This window comes from Hemibagrus wyckioides, linkage group LG19 (assembly GCF_019097595.1).
Source record: "Hemibagrus wyckioides isolate EC202008001 linkage group LG19, SWU_Hwy_1.0, whole genome shotgun sequence".
NCBI classification, from domain to species: domain Eukaryota; kingdom Metazoa; phylum Chordata; class Actinopteri; order Siluriformes; family Bagridae; genus Hemibagrus; species Hemibagrus wyckioides.
In genome coordinates, this window is record NC_080728.1 from 2,636,046 (window position 1) to 2,655,156 (window position 19,111).

Below are 19,111 nucleotides of genomic sequence, written 5' to 3' on the forward strand. Positions count from 1 at the left end.
ATCAGCCAGCACCATCTGTGCCCTCAGCCTGTGGGACAACCTTTGAATTTGAATATCTGCTCTTTCATGCAGTGGAGCCGTTGGAGTGAGGTGTGATAAGAATAGAGGGTAAGGGTGCAGTCCAGCTGCGTCTGTGGATGTAGTTGACGGGCAGCAAGCTGGGCAGAGCCTATTTCTCCCCTGGCCATTTATATGCAACTGTTGCACATTCATGCCTACCAAATTGGCATGTGGATGCTGACTTGGTAGGCATCACATGTGGACCAGTGGCAGGGGACATGGATGGAGATGTGATTTGATACAGCAGCTTGGAGTGTCCCTTAGGTCTTGCCCTGCTCCTGCATGGGAGCCGAATGTCCTGCATGTTGTGAGGTACTTGTTGTTGGGTTTGGTGAGGGACTTTCATGACCGTGTCTGAGTCTTCCCAAATCCTGGGTTTTTAGTATAATAAATCTTTATAATAAATCTGTCTTGTTTTAATAGAATAAATCTCATGCTAAAATACCATTATTTGCAGTGCATACTGATCTACAGTATTGTTCTTACAATTTGATTTTGATTCTTTGAGTATCCTGAACAAAATCTGAACAAACAACAATAATAATCTGAAAACACTGCAGCATTTTGTCACACAATCACAATGAAAAACTCACTGGCTGTGAGAAAGAAGTACCCTCATCTCTAATGTGTGCTTCTCCTGCTGAACCTCCAGACGAAACCTGGTGCATTAGAATATTTTAGCAAAGCCTTTTTTTTTTTGCTGTTGATTGTCAATTTCAGTTCTTGTTAACATGTTGGAGACAAAATACAGCATTCCCTCACACCCACACTTCATTTAGTAGTAATGCATTCACTTTAGGCCCGGTTCAGTCATGACGTATATTTCTATCACAAAACAAAGAGCGTGACGTTAGACTGTAGGTCAGCGGCACAGAGACAATCAGGCACAGAGTTGTGCTAGTTTACATCCCACCAGAGATTTATCTACACATCATACGGTGTGGTGTTTTGCACCTAACACATCTAGTAGTTTCTCTTCATTCTCCTGCTCATCAATCCTTTTCTAAAAGTGTAGACAGTTAACAATAACATTTTTAGGCAAACATTTTCAGAATGGTCTTTAATAATATCATTAACTCATTAACTCAACAGCTAGTAGAAAAGAACACCATGAACTCGTAGATCCATTTTTCTCCTGTGTTTCATGTTTGCTTCACAGAAGGCAATATGAATACAATATGAAAATACAATCATTATGTGTAGTATACTAATATAATGTACAGGTTTTTATACTTGCTGTATTTCATCACTTTCTTTTTCTTCTAAGGAAGAGTGAAACATGGAATTTGTGTATGTTCTTTTCTGCTGTCTCAGGTCTGCAAGTACTGGTTTGATTCACTGCCCCCTAGTGTACACATTTACATGTTTGAAAACCTCACTATATGTGTGTCCCCACCCTGTGCCCTAACACACTAACAGATCACAATTTACACTTCATTATGACATTAATGAAAGCAGTTCATTATTACGTCTGGATACAAAAACATATAAAACAGATAAAAGTGATAATATATCTTGCTATAAATACATTTCTGCTCCTTGCAGCTGAAACCCAGAGCACAGTACATTCTAACAGAACCAGACATGGCATCAGGGTGGTGGGTTTGCAGAGCAGAACCACACTGGACAATAAAATCAAGACATTTTCTACAACGAGTATCTAGTAATGAGCTAACCCCCTTCACACTGATACTGTATCTTTCATAGTTCCTGCAATAGAATAGAGCAATATCATTTAAATGCAATTTTTTAAAGCATGTTGGGAAAATACATAGGGTTGAAAAAATGAAACAGATGTAAATGTTTTTGTGCTTTAGAAAAGATGTGACATAATGTTCCAACACAAGAAGCCTAACCCTAACAATCTCTCTCCATTTATATATATATATATGCATAAAAATCTACCTTTGTACATTACTGTATTTCACAAACTGATTTTAATACTCCTTTATTCACTGTCAGAAGAGGTACTATAGTTTATGAAGTCTGAATATTACTGAGCAAACAGCAGGTGGCACCAAGACCATTGAGCAGCAAGTTCATATCCAAATCATAAAGAATAGTAAAGTTTCTCTTATGATTTTATTATAAATAATTATATTATATTATATTATATTATATTATATTATATTATATTATATTATATTATATTATATTATATTATATTATATTATATTATATTATATTATATTATATTATATTATATTATGTTATGTTATGTTATGTTATGTTATGTAAAGGAGCCCTGAAAGATCTCATCAGTTCCAGAGACACACATCTCTTCTTCTTCTATAGGCCGATCAACCAAACTGAAAATCTCTTCTCAGCTATTCAGTCTTTTATCACTATTGTCATGGACAGTCTTGTTAGTCAAAATCAATACTTCTAAAGACAAGGGGTTCAGGATGCCAAAAAACACTTTATCGACACACAAGAAAGCCAAAATGTCTGCAGATCACCTGACCCATGCATGCACTGCTTCTTATAGCATTTTTTTTTGTTTGTTTTTCTTATCATATTGTTTCTTATCTTATCAAACAGACATGCATATTGATTTTACAGTTTCCTAGGCAAAAACGGCATCGCTTCATTAGGATCTGGACACCATATATAAACTTATAAACTTATAAAGTTCTATAATGTGTCACATAACTGATGAGAAATACACTAATATTACAAGACAGATGCCCTCCCCAGAGGGGTATTCGTCATCTCTCACCACCCCAATGACAGTCACCCCAATTGGGCTGTGTATTCACAGGTAATGGTGAGGGATCAGGAATAGCACCTGCCGGGGATCAAAACCAACAGTGCTAAAGTTCTTGAACATACATTAATATATAATGTTATATCATGGTCACAAAATGTCACACACAATGTCAAAAATAATATAAAATATTGCAAATTATTCCATACTATTAATATGCCTTTTAAATATACATCAGTAGGCTTAAGTACAGTTTGGTGATAGGTTTCAGAGAGCATCATGGAGAATCTGCAGCAGTTCCTCTGAAGACAGGTTACTTTATCTTTAATTAGTTACATCTGCTCTGAGTAACTAAGAAACTCATTCTCAACAGAGTTGCCTCACTACTGCATGCACTCTCTCAGGGATACATATATTGTCAAACTAGTCAGATGGGTCTTTAGGTATCTTTAGAGAATAAATTAAAAACGTGCTGCGTGTGTATGGATCATCACAACTGTCTTTTAACCATTCCCAGAAGTATACTCATTCTGTTATGTTTTAATGGGGTCTAGATGTTCTGCTCATGAATCATGCAAGTTTGGAATAAGGAATTGCCAAGGTCACGGTCAAGAATATTTATTAAATAAACACAAAAATAACACAATGCCTGATATACAGTATACTTTAATGTGATACAAAGAATTAGATGTAGAAGTACATTGCTTCACTTTATACTGATCTTTCTACCTACTTATGTGATGAATACTTTAGTGTACTTTGGAGTGTAGGTTAGGAATGAGAATTTGGCACTTTTAAATGTACTTTAAAAATTACATATTTATTAACTGCTTACTTTTATGATAGAATTATATATATTTTAGTTTGGAGGAACATATATTAATTGTGTTAAAATTATACTACAATAAAATATGCATTCATTGTGACTTAAAACAATGTAACTGTGCAGCTTCCTGTGAAATGTTATTTATTTACCATCAGAAAAATGTTCTACAACAATTTCAATATAGACACAGTGATCTCTAGAGAGAGTTGCATCACAGTTGTATGGACTCCAGTTCTTTCCACATACTGTACTACATTTTCTCTAAATAAAAATAAAATAGCTCTGGGAACAAATTATAAATAACAGAACATTTACTTCTCATCATTTTTGGAAAGACAGCAATTATTTTATCAAATTCTTATCAAATTTCAAATACAAATGTTGATGAGTGCACCATCAAAAAATGTATATATATATATATATATATATACACTATATTGCCAAAAGTATTCGCTCACCCATCCAAATAATCAGAATCAGGTGTTCCAATCACTTCCATGGCCACAGGTGTATAAAATCAAGCACCTAGGCAGGCAGACTGTTTTTACAAACATTTGTGAAAGAATGGGTCGCTCTCAGGAGCTCAGTGAATTCCAGCGTGGAACTGTGATAGGATGCCACCTGTGCAACAAATCCAGTCGTGAAGTTTCCTCGCTCCTAAATATTCCACAGTCAACTGTCAGCTGTATTATAAGAACGTGGAAGTGTTTGGGAACGACAGCAACTCGGCCACGAAGTGGTAGGCCACGTAAACTGACGGAGCGGGGTCAGCGGATGCTGAGGCGCATAGTGCGAAGAGGTCACCAACTTTCTGCAGAGTCAATCGCTACAGACCTCCAAACTTCATGTGGCCTTCAGATTAGCTCAAGAACAGTGCGCAGAGAGCTTCATGGAATGGGTTTCCATGGCCGAGCAGCTGCATCCAAGCCATACATCACCAAGTGCAATGCAAAGCGTCGGATGCAGTGGTGTAAAGCACGCCGCCACTGGACTCTAGAGCAGTGGAGACGTGTTCTCTGGAGTGACGAATCGTGCTTCTCCATCTGGCAATCTGATGGACGAGTCTGGGTTTGGCGGTTGCCAGGAGAACGGTACTTGTCTGACTGCATTGTGCCAAGTGTAAAGTTTGGCGGAGGGGGGATTATGGTGTGGGGTTGTTTTTCAGGAGCTGGGCTTGGCCCCTTAGTTCCAGTGAAAGGAACTCTGAATGCTTCAGCATACCAAGACATTTTGGACAATTCCATGCTCCCAACTTTGTGGGAACAGTTTGGAGCTGGCCCCTTCCTCTTCCAACATGACTGTGCACCAGTGCACAAAGCAAGGTCCATAAAGACATGGATGACAGAGTCTGGTGTGGATGAACTTGACTGGCCTGCACAGAGTCCTGACCTCAACCCGATAGAACACCTTTGGGATGAAATAGAGCGGAGACTGAGAGCCAGGCCTTCTCGTCCAACATCAGTGTGTGACCTCACAAATGCGCTTCTGGAAGAATGGTCAAAAATTCCCATAAACACACTCCTAAACCTTGTGGACAGCCTTCCCAGAAGAGTTGAAGCTGTTATAGCTGCAAAGGGTGGACCGACGTCATATTGAACCCTATGGATTAGGAATGGGATGTCACTTAAGTTCATATGCGAGTCAAGGCAGGTGAGCGAATACTTTTGGCAATATAGTGTATATATATATATACATATATCTATATACATTTATGCACACAAAGAGGACCCCAGTTTCTAACACTTTGTGGTATATGCATTAACACTTGCATTAACAAGTGTACATTAAAAATGTCATATTTTATTTTCATATTTTCATTTTCAGCTTCCAAAAAGCTGCAATTTTTTCACTGCTCTCTCTGCAAGATCTATATAGCACTGATGTCTTGAAGAAGCACACGCAGACCAAAAACCAGAAGGAAATGATGTTTCCAGAACTTTGTAAAAAAAAATCCTTCACTGTTGGTAATGCATTAAACAGAAACACTTTCCATTCAGAGGCTTTTCCATATTCCAGTTTTAATAATGTCCGGAGGAGGCTGAACTGTTAACAACTACCTTCTACTGAGTTGATTTTAGTTTCCATTTCCAATCCTTTTCAAGGAAACAAAAATCAAACAAAAGACTAGACAGATACCATGTTACAAAACAGAGACTAGACTGATACTCAGACACAAATATACTGATCATATGAACATTGTTCAATTTCATTAGAGGGGCTGGACCATTAATCCTAATCACATGATTTCTGGAGGTGGTCTCAGTGCATTAATATAATAGACACAGGAACCTCCCCCTCTGTGGAAGCAAAAGTCAGTCCCACTGAACTGATTTGTAGTACTTAGTACTTTTGACAGGAACCACAATCTGTTTGTTTTGCTATCTAATACCAACATTTTTGCATGTTGTGTCTATGTGCCATTGTATAAAGGTTGTGAGCAATGTCATCATACTTGTTTTTCTTCAGATTTTAACTATAGACATGGAACATACTGTATTACATTATGTGATCACAGAGATCCAGCGCCATTATCTGACACTATATTGGCCAAATCTGATATTTTGACCCTGAATACAGGAATGTCATTCACACAGTTCCACAACAATAGATCATCCTCACCCAATTCACCCTAATTCATTCTGTAATTAATGTCTGGTTCTCCATTCTGAATATCATTAAAACATTTCCAGTTGGTTTAAATGATAAGCCAGTGTACCTTGCACTTATAAGTGCTGTGACATTTCACAGAAATGACATGAAATGGACTTTCCTTAATTTTTTTACTAGTGTATATACACTACTTATACAAAACCTTACAAACTTGTACACCTCAAGAACAGGCTCATTTTGCTCACTTTGTTCATTGGAAGGAAAACAGTAGTAGCATTCTTCACATTCTACTAAAAATCCATTAGCGTTACACATATTTCTATAATTAAGTATTATCGAGGACAGTTATGTTTAGCTGTCACACTCTTGCAATATTGTCTCAAAATATAGCACTTATAGTAATCCCCTGTGTAAGGAAAAGTGTGAATCCTACTGGATTTATTTGGGCATTTTATTTTGCAGCACAGTGGAAAAATCCAGTGGTTCTTTTCCTGCTGATTTCTCTGGATTCTGAGTGGTTTCTGGCTCTTCTAAAATGACATTACTCCATAGAAACAACCAAATATCTACCACACAAGAATCCTTGTGGCAGGCACAATGATGGATGTCAACATATTCCAAACCTTGAGTAAAGATCTATTTAAAAATATTATACTTTAAATATTCTGTATCCTATTCCTCCAGTCAATGTTTTATACTGCTATGGCACAGAGTATGGATTTAAGGTTAAGCCTGATATTTGTTGTACATTTCTGGAAAAAGAGCCTAATATTTCTATGTATAATAGACTATGGTGTGGTTTGTTTAAACCAAGTGTCTGCAAAAGAGGGATGTGGCTGCAGGTTCTCTTTCCAACCAAACCATAGTCATTGTTGATCTTTCAGCTGCTCCCTACATGCATGAGGGATCGCCACAGCAGACCAACTGGTCCACACAACAACATGGCACAGGTTTTACGCCAGGTGCCCTTCCTGATGCAACCCTCCCATTTTACCAGGGCTTGGGACCAGCACTGCATCCAGTGGCTGGGGTGGGGGTACTGGCTGGGTCTCGAACCCAGGCCTGCTGCATGGTAGGCAAGAAACCTACCACTGAGCCACCAGTACCCTAACCAAAGCACAGTCCAGTTGTTTAATTATTTGATCTCTGTTTTCTAACATGTTTGCCCATGCTTGACCCCTGCAGCCACACCAGACCTGCTCTAAACCATGCCAGCCTTCATTACACCAACTAGGATAAATCAAAGAGATATAGTTTATTAAAATGTTTAGTTTGGCAAACCAAATTACTATTGCTGTTTGTTCCAAATTCTGTTCCAAATATAATTCTGTTCCTACAAATTGGTGAAAGTCATGAAGAGAAACAGAGTGTATACTGTAGGTGGACTGGATTGAATTCAACAGACAAGTGGCTACAGGAAGTGCCTTGTTTATGAGAGGAGTCAGGAAAATTAAGCTAGGACTGTTTGAGTGTCCAGGAAGGCTACAGTAACTCAAACAACCACTCTTTACAACTGAGAGTATAGAAAAGCATCTCAATACCCCAAGAACCTTGAGATGATGAGCTACAACAGCAGATCACATCAGGTTCCTCTCCTGTCAGCCAAGAACAGGAGATGATGTCAAATAATAACCCACAACATACAAACGGTACAAATTTTATGCATAGTCATTTCTCTTACAATATACAATATAACTGAGTTCTATTTTCTGATTCCATGTCAACAAAGCACCTTTGGGATGTGGTAGAAAAGATGTTCAGCATAAATCTGCAGCTTAAAAATCTACAGCAGATATGTAATGTAATGATGTCAACATGATGCCAACAAAATCTCAAAGGAATGTTTCCAACACCCTGTGGACTCACAAAGTCACCCACAAAGAGCTATGAGCAAAGAGGGTTATACACAGAATTAGCATGATGTTTCTAATAAAGTGTATATTAAATATATCACAAATTAAAAAAATTAAAAGAATGCACAGGGTCTCTTCTGGTCTGAATTGCCTTGCACATTTCTTCAGCTAGATAGACTGTAGATGTTGATGGTCTCCAGTTTCAAAGAATAATTTTTAAATTTTTTTGTAAGATCTTCCCAGCTCAACAATTATTCCAAAAAGGCCATTTCATTTACTTGAGACATCTTCATTTATAGGAAACCACATTTGTGCCTTTAAAAATTTTTTTTACCAAAAATGCAGTTACTGGTTGGTTAATTAATTTTCAGTGGAAATTTCATATGAAGAACTTTTAACCATCTTATTATAGTGTTGTTAATTCAATCAATTACCAATCATTTGGAAATAAATACCCATCTCTGATTGGCCTAAACTGTGGTACATTGTAATGCTGCACATGTAGAGTGAGAAAAATGGCTAAACCTTGTGTGAAAGAGTCTGGAAAAGCAGAGCAAGTGAGAGGACAATGTGTACACTATATACTACATAATGATAACATTTCTATAAAAAAACAGTGGCCCTTTTATAGCATGGATCTCCCAAACATCCCTGAATATATTTTACATCCTGTATTTAACCAGGTTTTTATATATTGTTTTTTTATTATTATTTATTTATTTTTTGACTGTGTCATTGCACAATTTCCAGAAAAATATTGTTCAAGAAACCTTGGGTCCTTTGACACGTACCACCTACCTAAGCATTGTTGCAGACCATGTACACCCTTTGATGGAAAAGGTATTCCCTGATGACTGTGGTCTCTTTCAGCAGGATAATGCACCGTGACACAAAGCAGAAATGGTTCAGGAATGGTTTGATGACCAGAACAACCAGTTTGAGGTGTTGACTTGGCCTCCAAATTCCCCAATATAGCATCTATGGGATGTGCTGGACAAACAAAGTCCGATCCATGAAGACCCCACCTCACAACTTAGAGGACTTAAAGGATCTGTTGCTAACATCTTGATGTTATCAGCCAGATACCACAGCACACCTTCAGGGATCTAGTGGAGTCTGTGCCTGGATGGGTCAGGGCTGTTTTGGCAGCAATAGGGGCACTAACACAATATTAGGCAGGTGGTCATAATGTTATGGCTAATCGCTGTATAACTATTTCAGCAGTACTTAAGTACTTAAATCACTTTCATGCTGCTTTTTGGACAATTACTTAAGTATGTGAACAATTAATACTATTTGCACTGTCACTTGTTACATATAAAATTTCACATCAAGGGCTGCACTGCAATTAATCTCATTTCTCTTATTCGTGGTGTTTTTTATTGTTGTTTTTTTCCCCTTTTTAAATTGTAATTTATATACTGTGTTTATATACTTCTTATATATCTTGTGGTTTTTGTTCTTAACATTGCACTATTAACTTGTGTTACTGTCTCTATTGCTGCTGGATATCTGGAATTTCCTTTGGGATCTATCTATCTATCTATCTATCTATCTATCTATCTATCTATCTATCTATCTATCTATCTATCTATCTATCTATCTATCTATCTATCTATCTATACTTTTTTCCTTCAAGGGACATTACTTGAATCTTAAATTAATGAATTGTTTTGATTCTGCTATACACCTGCAAGTCCCATACGTGTTTAAAAGTAATCCCAGGTGTATTCCTTACATATTCCCTACAGATTAATAAAGCACTGATTAAATCACCAACACTAAATGCATTAACTTTGATAATAAATTTGTTGTTATTCCTTTGGGAATGGAGAAAGTGTTTTTATTTTTTTAACACCAAGAACACTGCACATGAGCACTTAACATTAATCTGTTGGCATATCATTTCTATTGTTAAGAAACTTCTGAGATGGCTTTATGTCATAATTCTCTGAAGCTTGTCACTTTTTTCAATTAGAGTGAGACAGCCAAAATACTGAGTAAAAATATATTCTGTGGTTGTTTCAGCCTCTCTCAGAAGAGAACGCTGCTCCACCACTGCTATAACCAGATATGGACCTCCTCACTTTTTTGAAGTTACTCCAAAAAACTCCCCCAGAGCTCTGTCTCTTCCCTCTGCTTCTCCACTCAACCTTAATCACAGCTCTACCACCACCAAGAAACCCCCATAGCCCAGGACTCACCAAACCAGCCTCCTTCTCATTTCTTCATCACTCCTGCATTTTTAATAAAAGGACACCCCATTGAGAATTGTTATCTGCCTCTGTATGTGCTTTCTGCCTGCCACTGCTGTGACTTACTACAAGTGACACTGAGAGATATTACAGTGATCTACAGGCTCAAGAAGGAAACTACTGGCTCTTTTACATCAGAAAATAGAAAAAGAATAAAAAGCTGTCATATAGAATCATATTAAGAGATGCAATGACTGTACTGTAAGTTGCTTAATCTTCTGCCATGAAAAGCTGTGACCTAATAATGAATTACTTAAAATGAGCTTCAGTGGAGTAAAAATATTTTAGTTAATAAAATTATCAAATATCTCACTGCAGTCTCACACTGTTTTTGCAAAATAAAAAATAAATCTGGACAGTGTTTATTGGACAGTGTTTCACTCTTCATGTCCTACCCATATGCATGATACCCCATCTGATGCCAGTCAAATTTACTCTAAGAGTTTTACTGTTTATCTTTCTAATTATGAAAGAATAGAGTTGGTAATATTTATAGGTCTAACTAGCATTAGCCATTGTCTTCTTCGGTAAAAAATTAGCAAGCTAAACATTGCAAAGTAACTCAAATAAGGGGTGACCCAAAGAAATTTGCTGGACTAGTTCTCTGTCTTGATTGACAGTGACCCATAATATCCCGGTATGGAAGTTGATTATACACGCCTGCTAGAGACCAAAGAGTGGCATCTTGTCACTTCCCACATCTGATCCACAAATAATCACACACTCCTAAATGAAATGAAGTGTGTTGTCATGCACGTACAGTACTCTGCACGTTTTAGACAGGTGTGAAGAAATGCTGTAAAGTAAGAATGCTTTAAAATCTATGTAAGTGTTTAATTTGATCAATTCACAAAAAATCTAAATCAAACCAAAATTTGTTGTGACTATTCTTTGGCTTCAAACCAGCATCGATTCTTACACGTGTACAAAGTCAGGGATTTTATAGGATCAGGGTCAGGTGTATGATTAATCAGTTATACCACGCAAGTGCTAATGATCATCAATTTCATATGTAGGTTAAAACTCAGTCATTAACTGAAACTGAAACAGGAGGATTAAAACTGAGTGAGGAAACAGACAAACTAAGGTGAGGCCAGACTGACCACAGCAACAAAACACAAGGTAGTTCCACTGCATCAGCAAGTCTCTCCCTGGCAAAGATTTCAGAGCAGACTGGGATTTGGAAATGTGCTGCTCAAGCTATTTTAAAGAAGCACAAAGAAATGACAACACTGAGGACCGTAAATGCAAAGGTCTCCCAAAGGAAACACGTTATTGTGTTTAATACTTAATGTCTCTACTGAATTTACATTAGCTACACTAGACCTATAGGGTGTGTGTGTGTGTGTATGTGTGTGTGTGTGTGTGTGTGTGTATTACTATTCTGCTTTTGCAGTTGTTTCTGGGTTCCTCAGATTGCTCTTGCTTGGCCTTGTTTATATCTTTGTTGATTGCCTAATTGTTGTCTGCATCTGAACCCTGACCTTGAAATGTGTTTTGTTTAGGCTGCCTGATGAAAGAAAAGCCCCATCAACCTGCACCTGCCTCCTTGCCTGCATTCCTAACAGTGTTTCTGTCACTATATATATATATACAGACTGGTTTATATCCAATATTATGGACACCTCTGATATAAACTTCTAATCTTCATGCTAGTTTTTATTCTAACCAATTAGAAGCCACACATGAGTCAAGATCAGCTGATTAAACAGGTGTGGCTCCTGCTAGTCAAGGCAATCGTATGCATTTCACAATATATAATGAAGTGTAAATGTAAATAAATAATTTAATCACTGTGCTAAAACGATTAGTATTTACCTGGTGAGCGGGTGAATCTCAGTTAAACACCAGATGCTCAGTGCTGCGGTTTTCTGGCCTGAGAGCTTTTTATCTGACTTCCTACACCTGACTGCAAGTCATAAGAACAGTCCGGATTCACACTTTACATTTTCCACAGCTAATCTTCCACAGCTGTATTATTTTACACTTTGCTGAAACATACATTTTTTAGGCTATACTTAAATACAGAGTAAAGAAACACTAAAAATGGGAAATATAAAGTAATTCTGCACATGGCTGTTAATTCAGGTGTGGTCTGATGTGTTTTGCTGTCATTTATCCACATTTAACTAGAGCTTAAAATACTGATTGAAAAGGATGTGCACCTTTAAAAAGGATTAATGATTAAAAAGAACAACCATTTTTAATTCCTGATCAATTAGTAAAAAAAATTAAGCATGGTGCAGTTTCTATAGATTACTAGTAGTGTATTCAATGGGAAATCTCATGGAAGAAATCACATTTTTGTGGCTAAATAAAAATGTATCTCATTTTTCCAACATGATGATATGATGATATCATTACTTCTTAAAAAGGCCAAGTAAATGATACAGGTTTTGGCAGATAATATTTATGCTACTGTATTATATTGCCTGGTAGAAAAGTGCCTGTTGTTGTGTTTAGACTCTGTGCTGGTCTGATTTGAGTGATGATTTCAGACCAAATGAATATAAAATATATGCAGTAGTTCATGATAAATGTACCTTCAAAATTCAAACAAATTGCAAGTGTACTCTTTAGAGCTAGTTTAATGGAGTATGTAACTAAAAAAGGAAAAGGAAAAAGAAAGCTATATTGTGTTAAGTGCATTATTGTTACACTATTTATTCTTCACATTTGTAAAGCATTAGGCAGGGCTCTTTAAAAACTCGAAAAAATGAGCCAGCTGAACTGAGATCTGTTATCAAACCCACACATTAGGCTCTCCTTTATAAAATGTACATTGTGATATGTGCTAATGCATGGAAATTATTCATCAAAGACAACAATGAACAATATATTGAGTTTTGTTTTCATTTGCACCTGCACAGTTATTACATGAATTATAATAACTTATTAAAATGACATGGTTTATTTATAATGTTAACATTTTTATTGAAGTTAAGATACAAGCATGGCATATACTGAAGGAGTTTTTTTTTCTCTGGTATTCTTTGAGTGTTCATGAGTGCTCTATTACATCAAACTGTATGACTACAGAACTATACTAGCTACAGTAGTGCTCTCTCTATATAAAAAAGAAATCCAAAAGTATGTGGACATGTCATTATTTCAGTGAAAGTATTATTCAACAATTATTTTTTTCCTCACTACCTGTGGGTGAATTACCTGTCCACTCGCCACGCCACATATCACTACTGCTTTGACTCGTTTGTAAAGCACTTTAACAGCATTCATGACCTCCTCTGTCTTTAAAGTATAAATAATGGGGTTTAACATGGGTGGAATCGTCTGTGTCAGAGTAGAATTGATTATCCGATCATTGACTGTTATAAATGATGTAAGAGATGCCACATTGGTGCCAAAAAATGGCAGATAAAATAAAGCCACTAAAATAAGGTGGGAAGTACAGGTTTTCATAGCTTTTTTACGCTCAAAACCACGTGAGATATTCAGCAAGGCAATACCAATACAGATATATGATACAGTTATTAACATCAATGGAAGACAAGCCAGCAAAACAAAACAGGCTACAGCCATGACACGATTTACAAAGTAGTCATTGCAAGCTAATAGATAGACAGGACCATGATCACAGAAATAGCTGTTGATGACTGTAGATCTGCAGAAGGACAGCCTGGTGATCAGAGCTACGAGGAGGGCAATGATTATTATAGAGATAATCCAGGTAATAACAATGAGTAAAGTCATTGATGCTTTGGTAACAATAACATTATACCTTAAAGGAAAACATATAGCAACTACCCTGTCATAGGCCATGACAAGCAGAGTAAGAGACTGCTCAGTCATGAAGATTAAGACAAAAAACATGTTCGTCAGACAGGTTTCATACGATATGACCTGATTCCCAAACAGAAAAGTGTCAATAAGCTTTGGAATAAGAGCAGAGCTGCCACCTAGATCAGACAGAGCCAGGTTAAACACAGCAACGTACTTGGCTGTGTGGAGAGCACGTGTTAGATAGATGGTGCACATTATAAAAGAATTCCCTAAAATTGTCACTGCATAGACAGTACAGAGAAATACATAGTAGTACTTTGTGTGTGGAATATTGGAAAATCCACTGATGTAGAAAGTGGAAGGACGAACAAATGTTGTATTTGCAGAGACTACAGGCGGCTCAGGAGTCATGTCAGGTGCTGTGTGGAGAGATCAGCTGTGGAAAACAATAAGAAATACTTTATATAGTTCATGCTTTTAGTTGATGGAAAGACTTATCAACTTGCAAAACAGAATTATTATAATGTGTTTAAATACATTATTTGCATTCACCCTGCAATATAAATACATATCAACAAATGACATACTTCATCAGTAAATTACAGCAAAACACATTTTGATGAAAGTCTCTACTTTTGAAGGTTATACCTGGTCCAGTTAAGTCAGTGGATAATAATACCTGCAGACATCAGTCGCATTTATACTTTTTATGTACAGTAGTAATGCCATATCTTTGACCACACCTCTGAACAAACTGAAAAGGGTGGATCTAACCATGTGGCTGGGATCAACATTTATATGCTTATTATAATAATAAATTGAACCACCAAAGTATGCTTATAATATTTAATAATAAATTGATAAGTATTGGATTGTTCTTTTATTTTTCATGTAGTATATTTCAGGTAATGTGTTAGAGGTTATCAAACATTTATAAATGAATGAACTGAGCATACTTCTATATTGTTGTTGTGTGTACACAGTGGTACAAACAAAGAAATTAGGTTACCAGCTCCTTAAAACACCTAATATTAAAAATAATAAGTAATTAGTAGTAAATAGAAGCTAACATAACCATATGGACAGTGTAAACAATATAAACAATATAAACAGTAGTGCAGGGACAGCATGGTGTTAGAAGTGATCTAGTGCAAGATACAGTACCTTTTAACTGTGTCAGTATTTGCATGAGTGTTCATGAGATGAAAACAATATAAACAATATAAATTGAGACAGTGCAAAAGACAGTAGCTTATACATCAGTTACACACTGCAGATAGTGTGGCTGGAGGATTAGAATGTAAGGTTTCCTGTTTGCAGACACAGCTTTGGGGAAGAAACTCCTCTTAATACATTATATGGCCAAAGGTTTGTGGACACCTGACCAGATTTGTGAACAGTCCATTCCAGATTTAGTCTCCATTATACCTACACTCTTTTGGAAAGACTTTTCACTAGATTTTTTAGGTTTATTGATTTTTTTTTAGAGTGTTTAGGTCTCTTAGTTCCTGTGAAGTAAAATTCATGGTAGAACATGCACAAAGACATTTTATAAAGTCTGCTTCCAATTTTGTGGCAATAGTTATGGGAAGGCCCATGTTCACTAACTGTTGGCTATGTAGTGTATTGAGGATTAAACATATGAGTATCATTGTCACAGCATTTTATCTAATATCTACATATCTATATAAACTGGGTAAAGCAAGAATTAAAGAAGCAAACAATTAAGTTTAGCAAACAATTAAGCAAACAACAAAGTAGGAAAATACAAAGCCGTGGCATCTATAGGTGAAAAAGCCACAATAATCTGGCATTAGGGAAGCTCTTCAACAGCCAGTTAGTTAGTTAGTTAGTTAGTTAGTTAGATTTGCTGCCACCACATCCCTCTTTAGGGTGATCACGGAGACTTTATTTATTTTACTTCATTCATATTTGTAGATGTGTAGTACTTTATATTTAAGGCTTAGGGTGGATGAGTGGTGGTATAGGACATTACAAACAGGACAGTGTATGAGACAAAACAATAGAGAAGACACAAAATGGACATCAGAACAGTGTTTGGATTTGGGTTATGAGGAGATGAGCAAAGTGTAGCAGTCAGAATGACGTTCATTTATATGAACTTTAATTTCTGTGCATGTAATGAATTTAGCCCTGCACATCAAAATGACACACACATTCATTACATTCACAGAAATACATGTGTGTTAGTGAACATTATGCTTGAGCTGTGTGGAAAATGCTTTGGTTATGTGATTTGCATATGGTTAGTGATTTCCTGGTGTATGTACACGATGTACATGAGTTCAGTATGGTCATTTTATTTTTGATAAAGACAGTATGTTAGACTTGTACCATTATTGTGTAGCCAATTACATTATAACATTTATTACATTATCTCATTATAACATTATAACATTTTCCAATGTGTGATATTAATGTGTGATATTAATGTGTGATATTAATGCTATTCTTTAAGTTCAGTGTTGTTAGCATGGTATTCTTGGCGATGGTTAGCGTTGTAAGAAACTGTTATGTTTTTGTTATGTTGATCCCAGATGGATTTATCTCCAAGTAAGCATAGTGAAGGAGAGAGTGGGATGATGCAATTTAGAAAACAAGATATTTCCTTAGTGATTTGTTTTCAGAACGCTTAACTATTGTGCATCCCCATATGGTCTATATGTAATCATCTGGTGTATTTTGTCTGCACTTCATGCAGATGTTGGATTTCCTGTAGCTCATATCCTATGACCAGTGTAGTGATTTCTGCGGTATTGTATTATGATGCAGATTAGTGTTATTAGCTATGTAGGACATGTTGTGTAACATTTGTGACCAAAAATATCTGGGTGTGATTGCTAGGTCATCTTCCCATGTTTTACATGGTATTATAATTGAGTTGGATCTGAATGTTATTTAATTATTATTTATGAATTTATGCAGGTCTAGAAGCTTGGTAGAGATTTTGACACCAAAATAAGTGATGTAGTGAGTGATTATAAATACTCTGGGTAGGAGTTTAGTTTGTAGTAGGATATTCAGAATTCTGAGTCAAATGTTAGCTCTAATGTGTTGTATTTTAGGTTTATTAGAGAATATAATGGATATGAGTTGTAAAAATTTAAAGAAATTATTATTTTATATACAGTGTGTCTCAGGTAGACATATAAATTACATAAAGGTGATATTGTGATGTATGTTTTTTAAGGTGTTTAATGCTTTTTTATACCCATGCAGAGATCTTCATGGTGTTTATGATGTCACCTTTGTGCCATAGGGGATTGTGTTTAGTTAATTGGAGTGTTTCATATGTAGTATTGTACAATGTTGACCAAGCTGTTAAAGGTGCTGCGGTCATTGCAGTCAGGGGTGGTCTTTTTAGCTGTGCTTATAAATGGTATTGTATTTTTATGGTGTTAATAAGCGATTCTGAATTTTTTTGCATAATGCCTTTTCAGTATCTATCCATATCTCTTTTGTCTGACTGGGTTTTATCCATTACATTTGGTTGATGATTCTGCAGTTGAGTGATTTGAACCAGGAAGGTGGAGGCTGAACTGAGATCAGTGAAAATAAATAATTATTTTGGGTAATATTGTCATTTTTATGGATCATTGACATTTTTATGTCATTTTTATTCTGCCAGTAAATGACAGAGGAAGATTTATCTGGTGTTAAAGAACATTATTTATGAATTTATGCAGCTTGGCAGAGATTTTGACATCAAATTAAGTGACATAGTGCTTATGGGGATGGCTAGAGATTGTACTGGACTTTTAAGAAACTTCATTCTAAGGCAGAGCATAGTGGATTTTTTCACTATATTCTTATTAACTATAACCTTGCTGATTATTTATGTGTCTGTGTTAATCAGTGTAAAAGACTGATGGTCCTGGCAGTATTCATTTCTGTCTGTAGTATAATTTTCTGTATATTTTTAGAAATGAATTGCATTCATTTGTTTGTTAAACAGTGATGTCAAAATACCCAGAACTATTTACAGAGTTCAGCCAGGACACCATCAGGACCTGGTGCTTTATTATTAGGCATCACTATGGGTACTATGGAATTAACTTGTTCTGTTCATTTTGCTAGTGTGATATTATTTTGAAAGTTATTGATGGATTTACTTGGTAATTGATGAAGGTATCAGTCTTGAAGAATGATGAAAATGTATTATTAATGCCCTGCGGTGTTTATTGTCTCTTTCCTGCTGATGTTTTTTCTTTTCTTTTCTTTTCTTTTCTTTTCTTTTCTTTTCTTTTCTTTTCTTTTCTTTTCTTTTCTTTTCTTTTCTTCTCTTTTCTTTTCTTTTCTTTTCTTTTCATGCCTGAGTCTTAGTATTAAAGATTGAGTTTCTTTGTTGAGGTCATTGTATTCTAGTTTGTGTTGACTGGGGTTGACTTTCAGTCTCTTCAATTCCCCAATCTTTTCTATAGTATACAGTTATGTTCAGAAGTTTACATACACTGTGCATAAACATTGCAGATTTTTTTTAAGTTCTGAATAAGCAGTTTTAAGTAGCAGAGGTTTACATATGAACTATAAGACACAATAATAACTGAATCTACACAAAAAAGCAACGGTTAAACATCAGCATAAACCTAATTGTTATGACTGTAATCATCTGAATAATCAGTGACCATTTTATGTTTTAGGATAGTTGTTCTCCTGGTTCTTTACATTATTTGGTATTCCATAAACTTATGCATGTTTGATCCATTTTCAACATTAGAAATATGATTTTGAGATCCATCTTTGCACACTTGTGAAAACATATACTTTGTGTTCTTGGAGCCAGGTTTGTAGGAGATCTGTAAACTGTTGAAGAACAGGCCCCACAATGCTTGGAAAAACGTTCAGTCATTTAGCTGACTTAATGTTCTTGTGGTCTATGAAAATGGATGGGGAGCTCCTGCTGCCCAGGGTACCATTCCTTCAGGGCCAGCTTTAATGCCAGGACTTTCTTTGGTGGACAAGGGGTAGACAATAGCACAGTCAATGGTGCAATGAGGTGGTAGACCACTGACCATGGTTTTGCTGAAGACTTCATTAT

The 19,111-nt window shown here is 36.1% G+C and overlaps 1 protein-coding gene across 1 annotated transcript; it reads right to left on the reverse strand.

The window, feature by feature from the left end:
• Nucleotides 1–12,166: 12,166 nt before the first annotated feature.
• On the reverse strand, nt 12,167–14,463 carry LOC131370454 (olfactory receptor 1E16-like). Its single transcript, XM_058417807.1, has 2 exons — nt 13,465–14,463; nt 12,167–12,220 (listed from the first exon to the last, which is right to left on the reverse strand). Exons 1-2 carry the CDS (start codon nt 14,461–14,463, stop codon nt 12,167–12,169), a joined length of 1,053 nt encoding a protein of 350 aa, XP_058273790.1.
• Between the last annotated feature and the right edge of the window lie 4,648 nt (nt 14,464–19,111).

Excerpts from the sequence above, each read along its gene's own strand:
- LOC131370454 (XM_058417807.1), bottom strand. The coding sequence starts at position 14,463 with ATGACTCCTGAGCCGCCTGTAGTCTCTGCAAATACAACATTTGTTCGT. Across the intron at positions 12,221-13,464 it reads GACAGGTAATTCACCCACAG|TCAGGTGTAGGAAGTCAGAT; the intron begins GTAGTGAGGAAA and ends TATGACTTGCAG.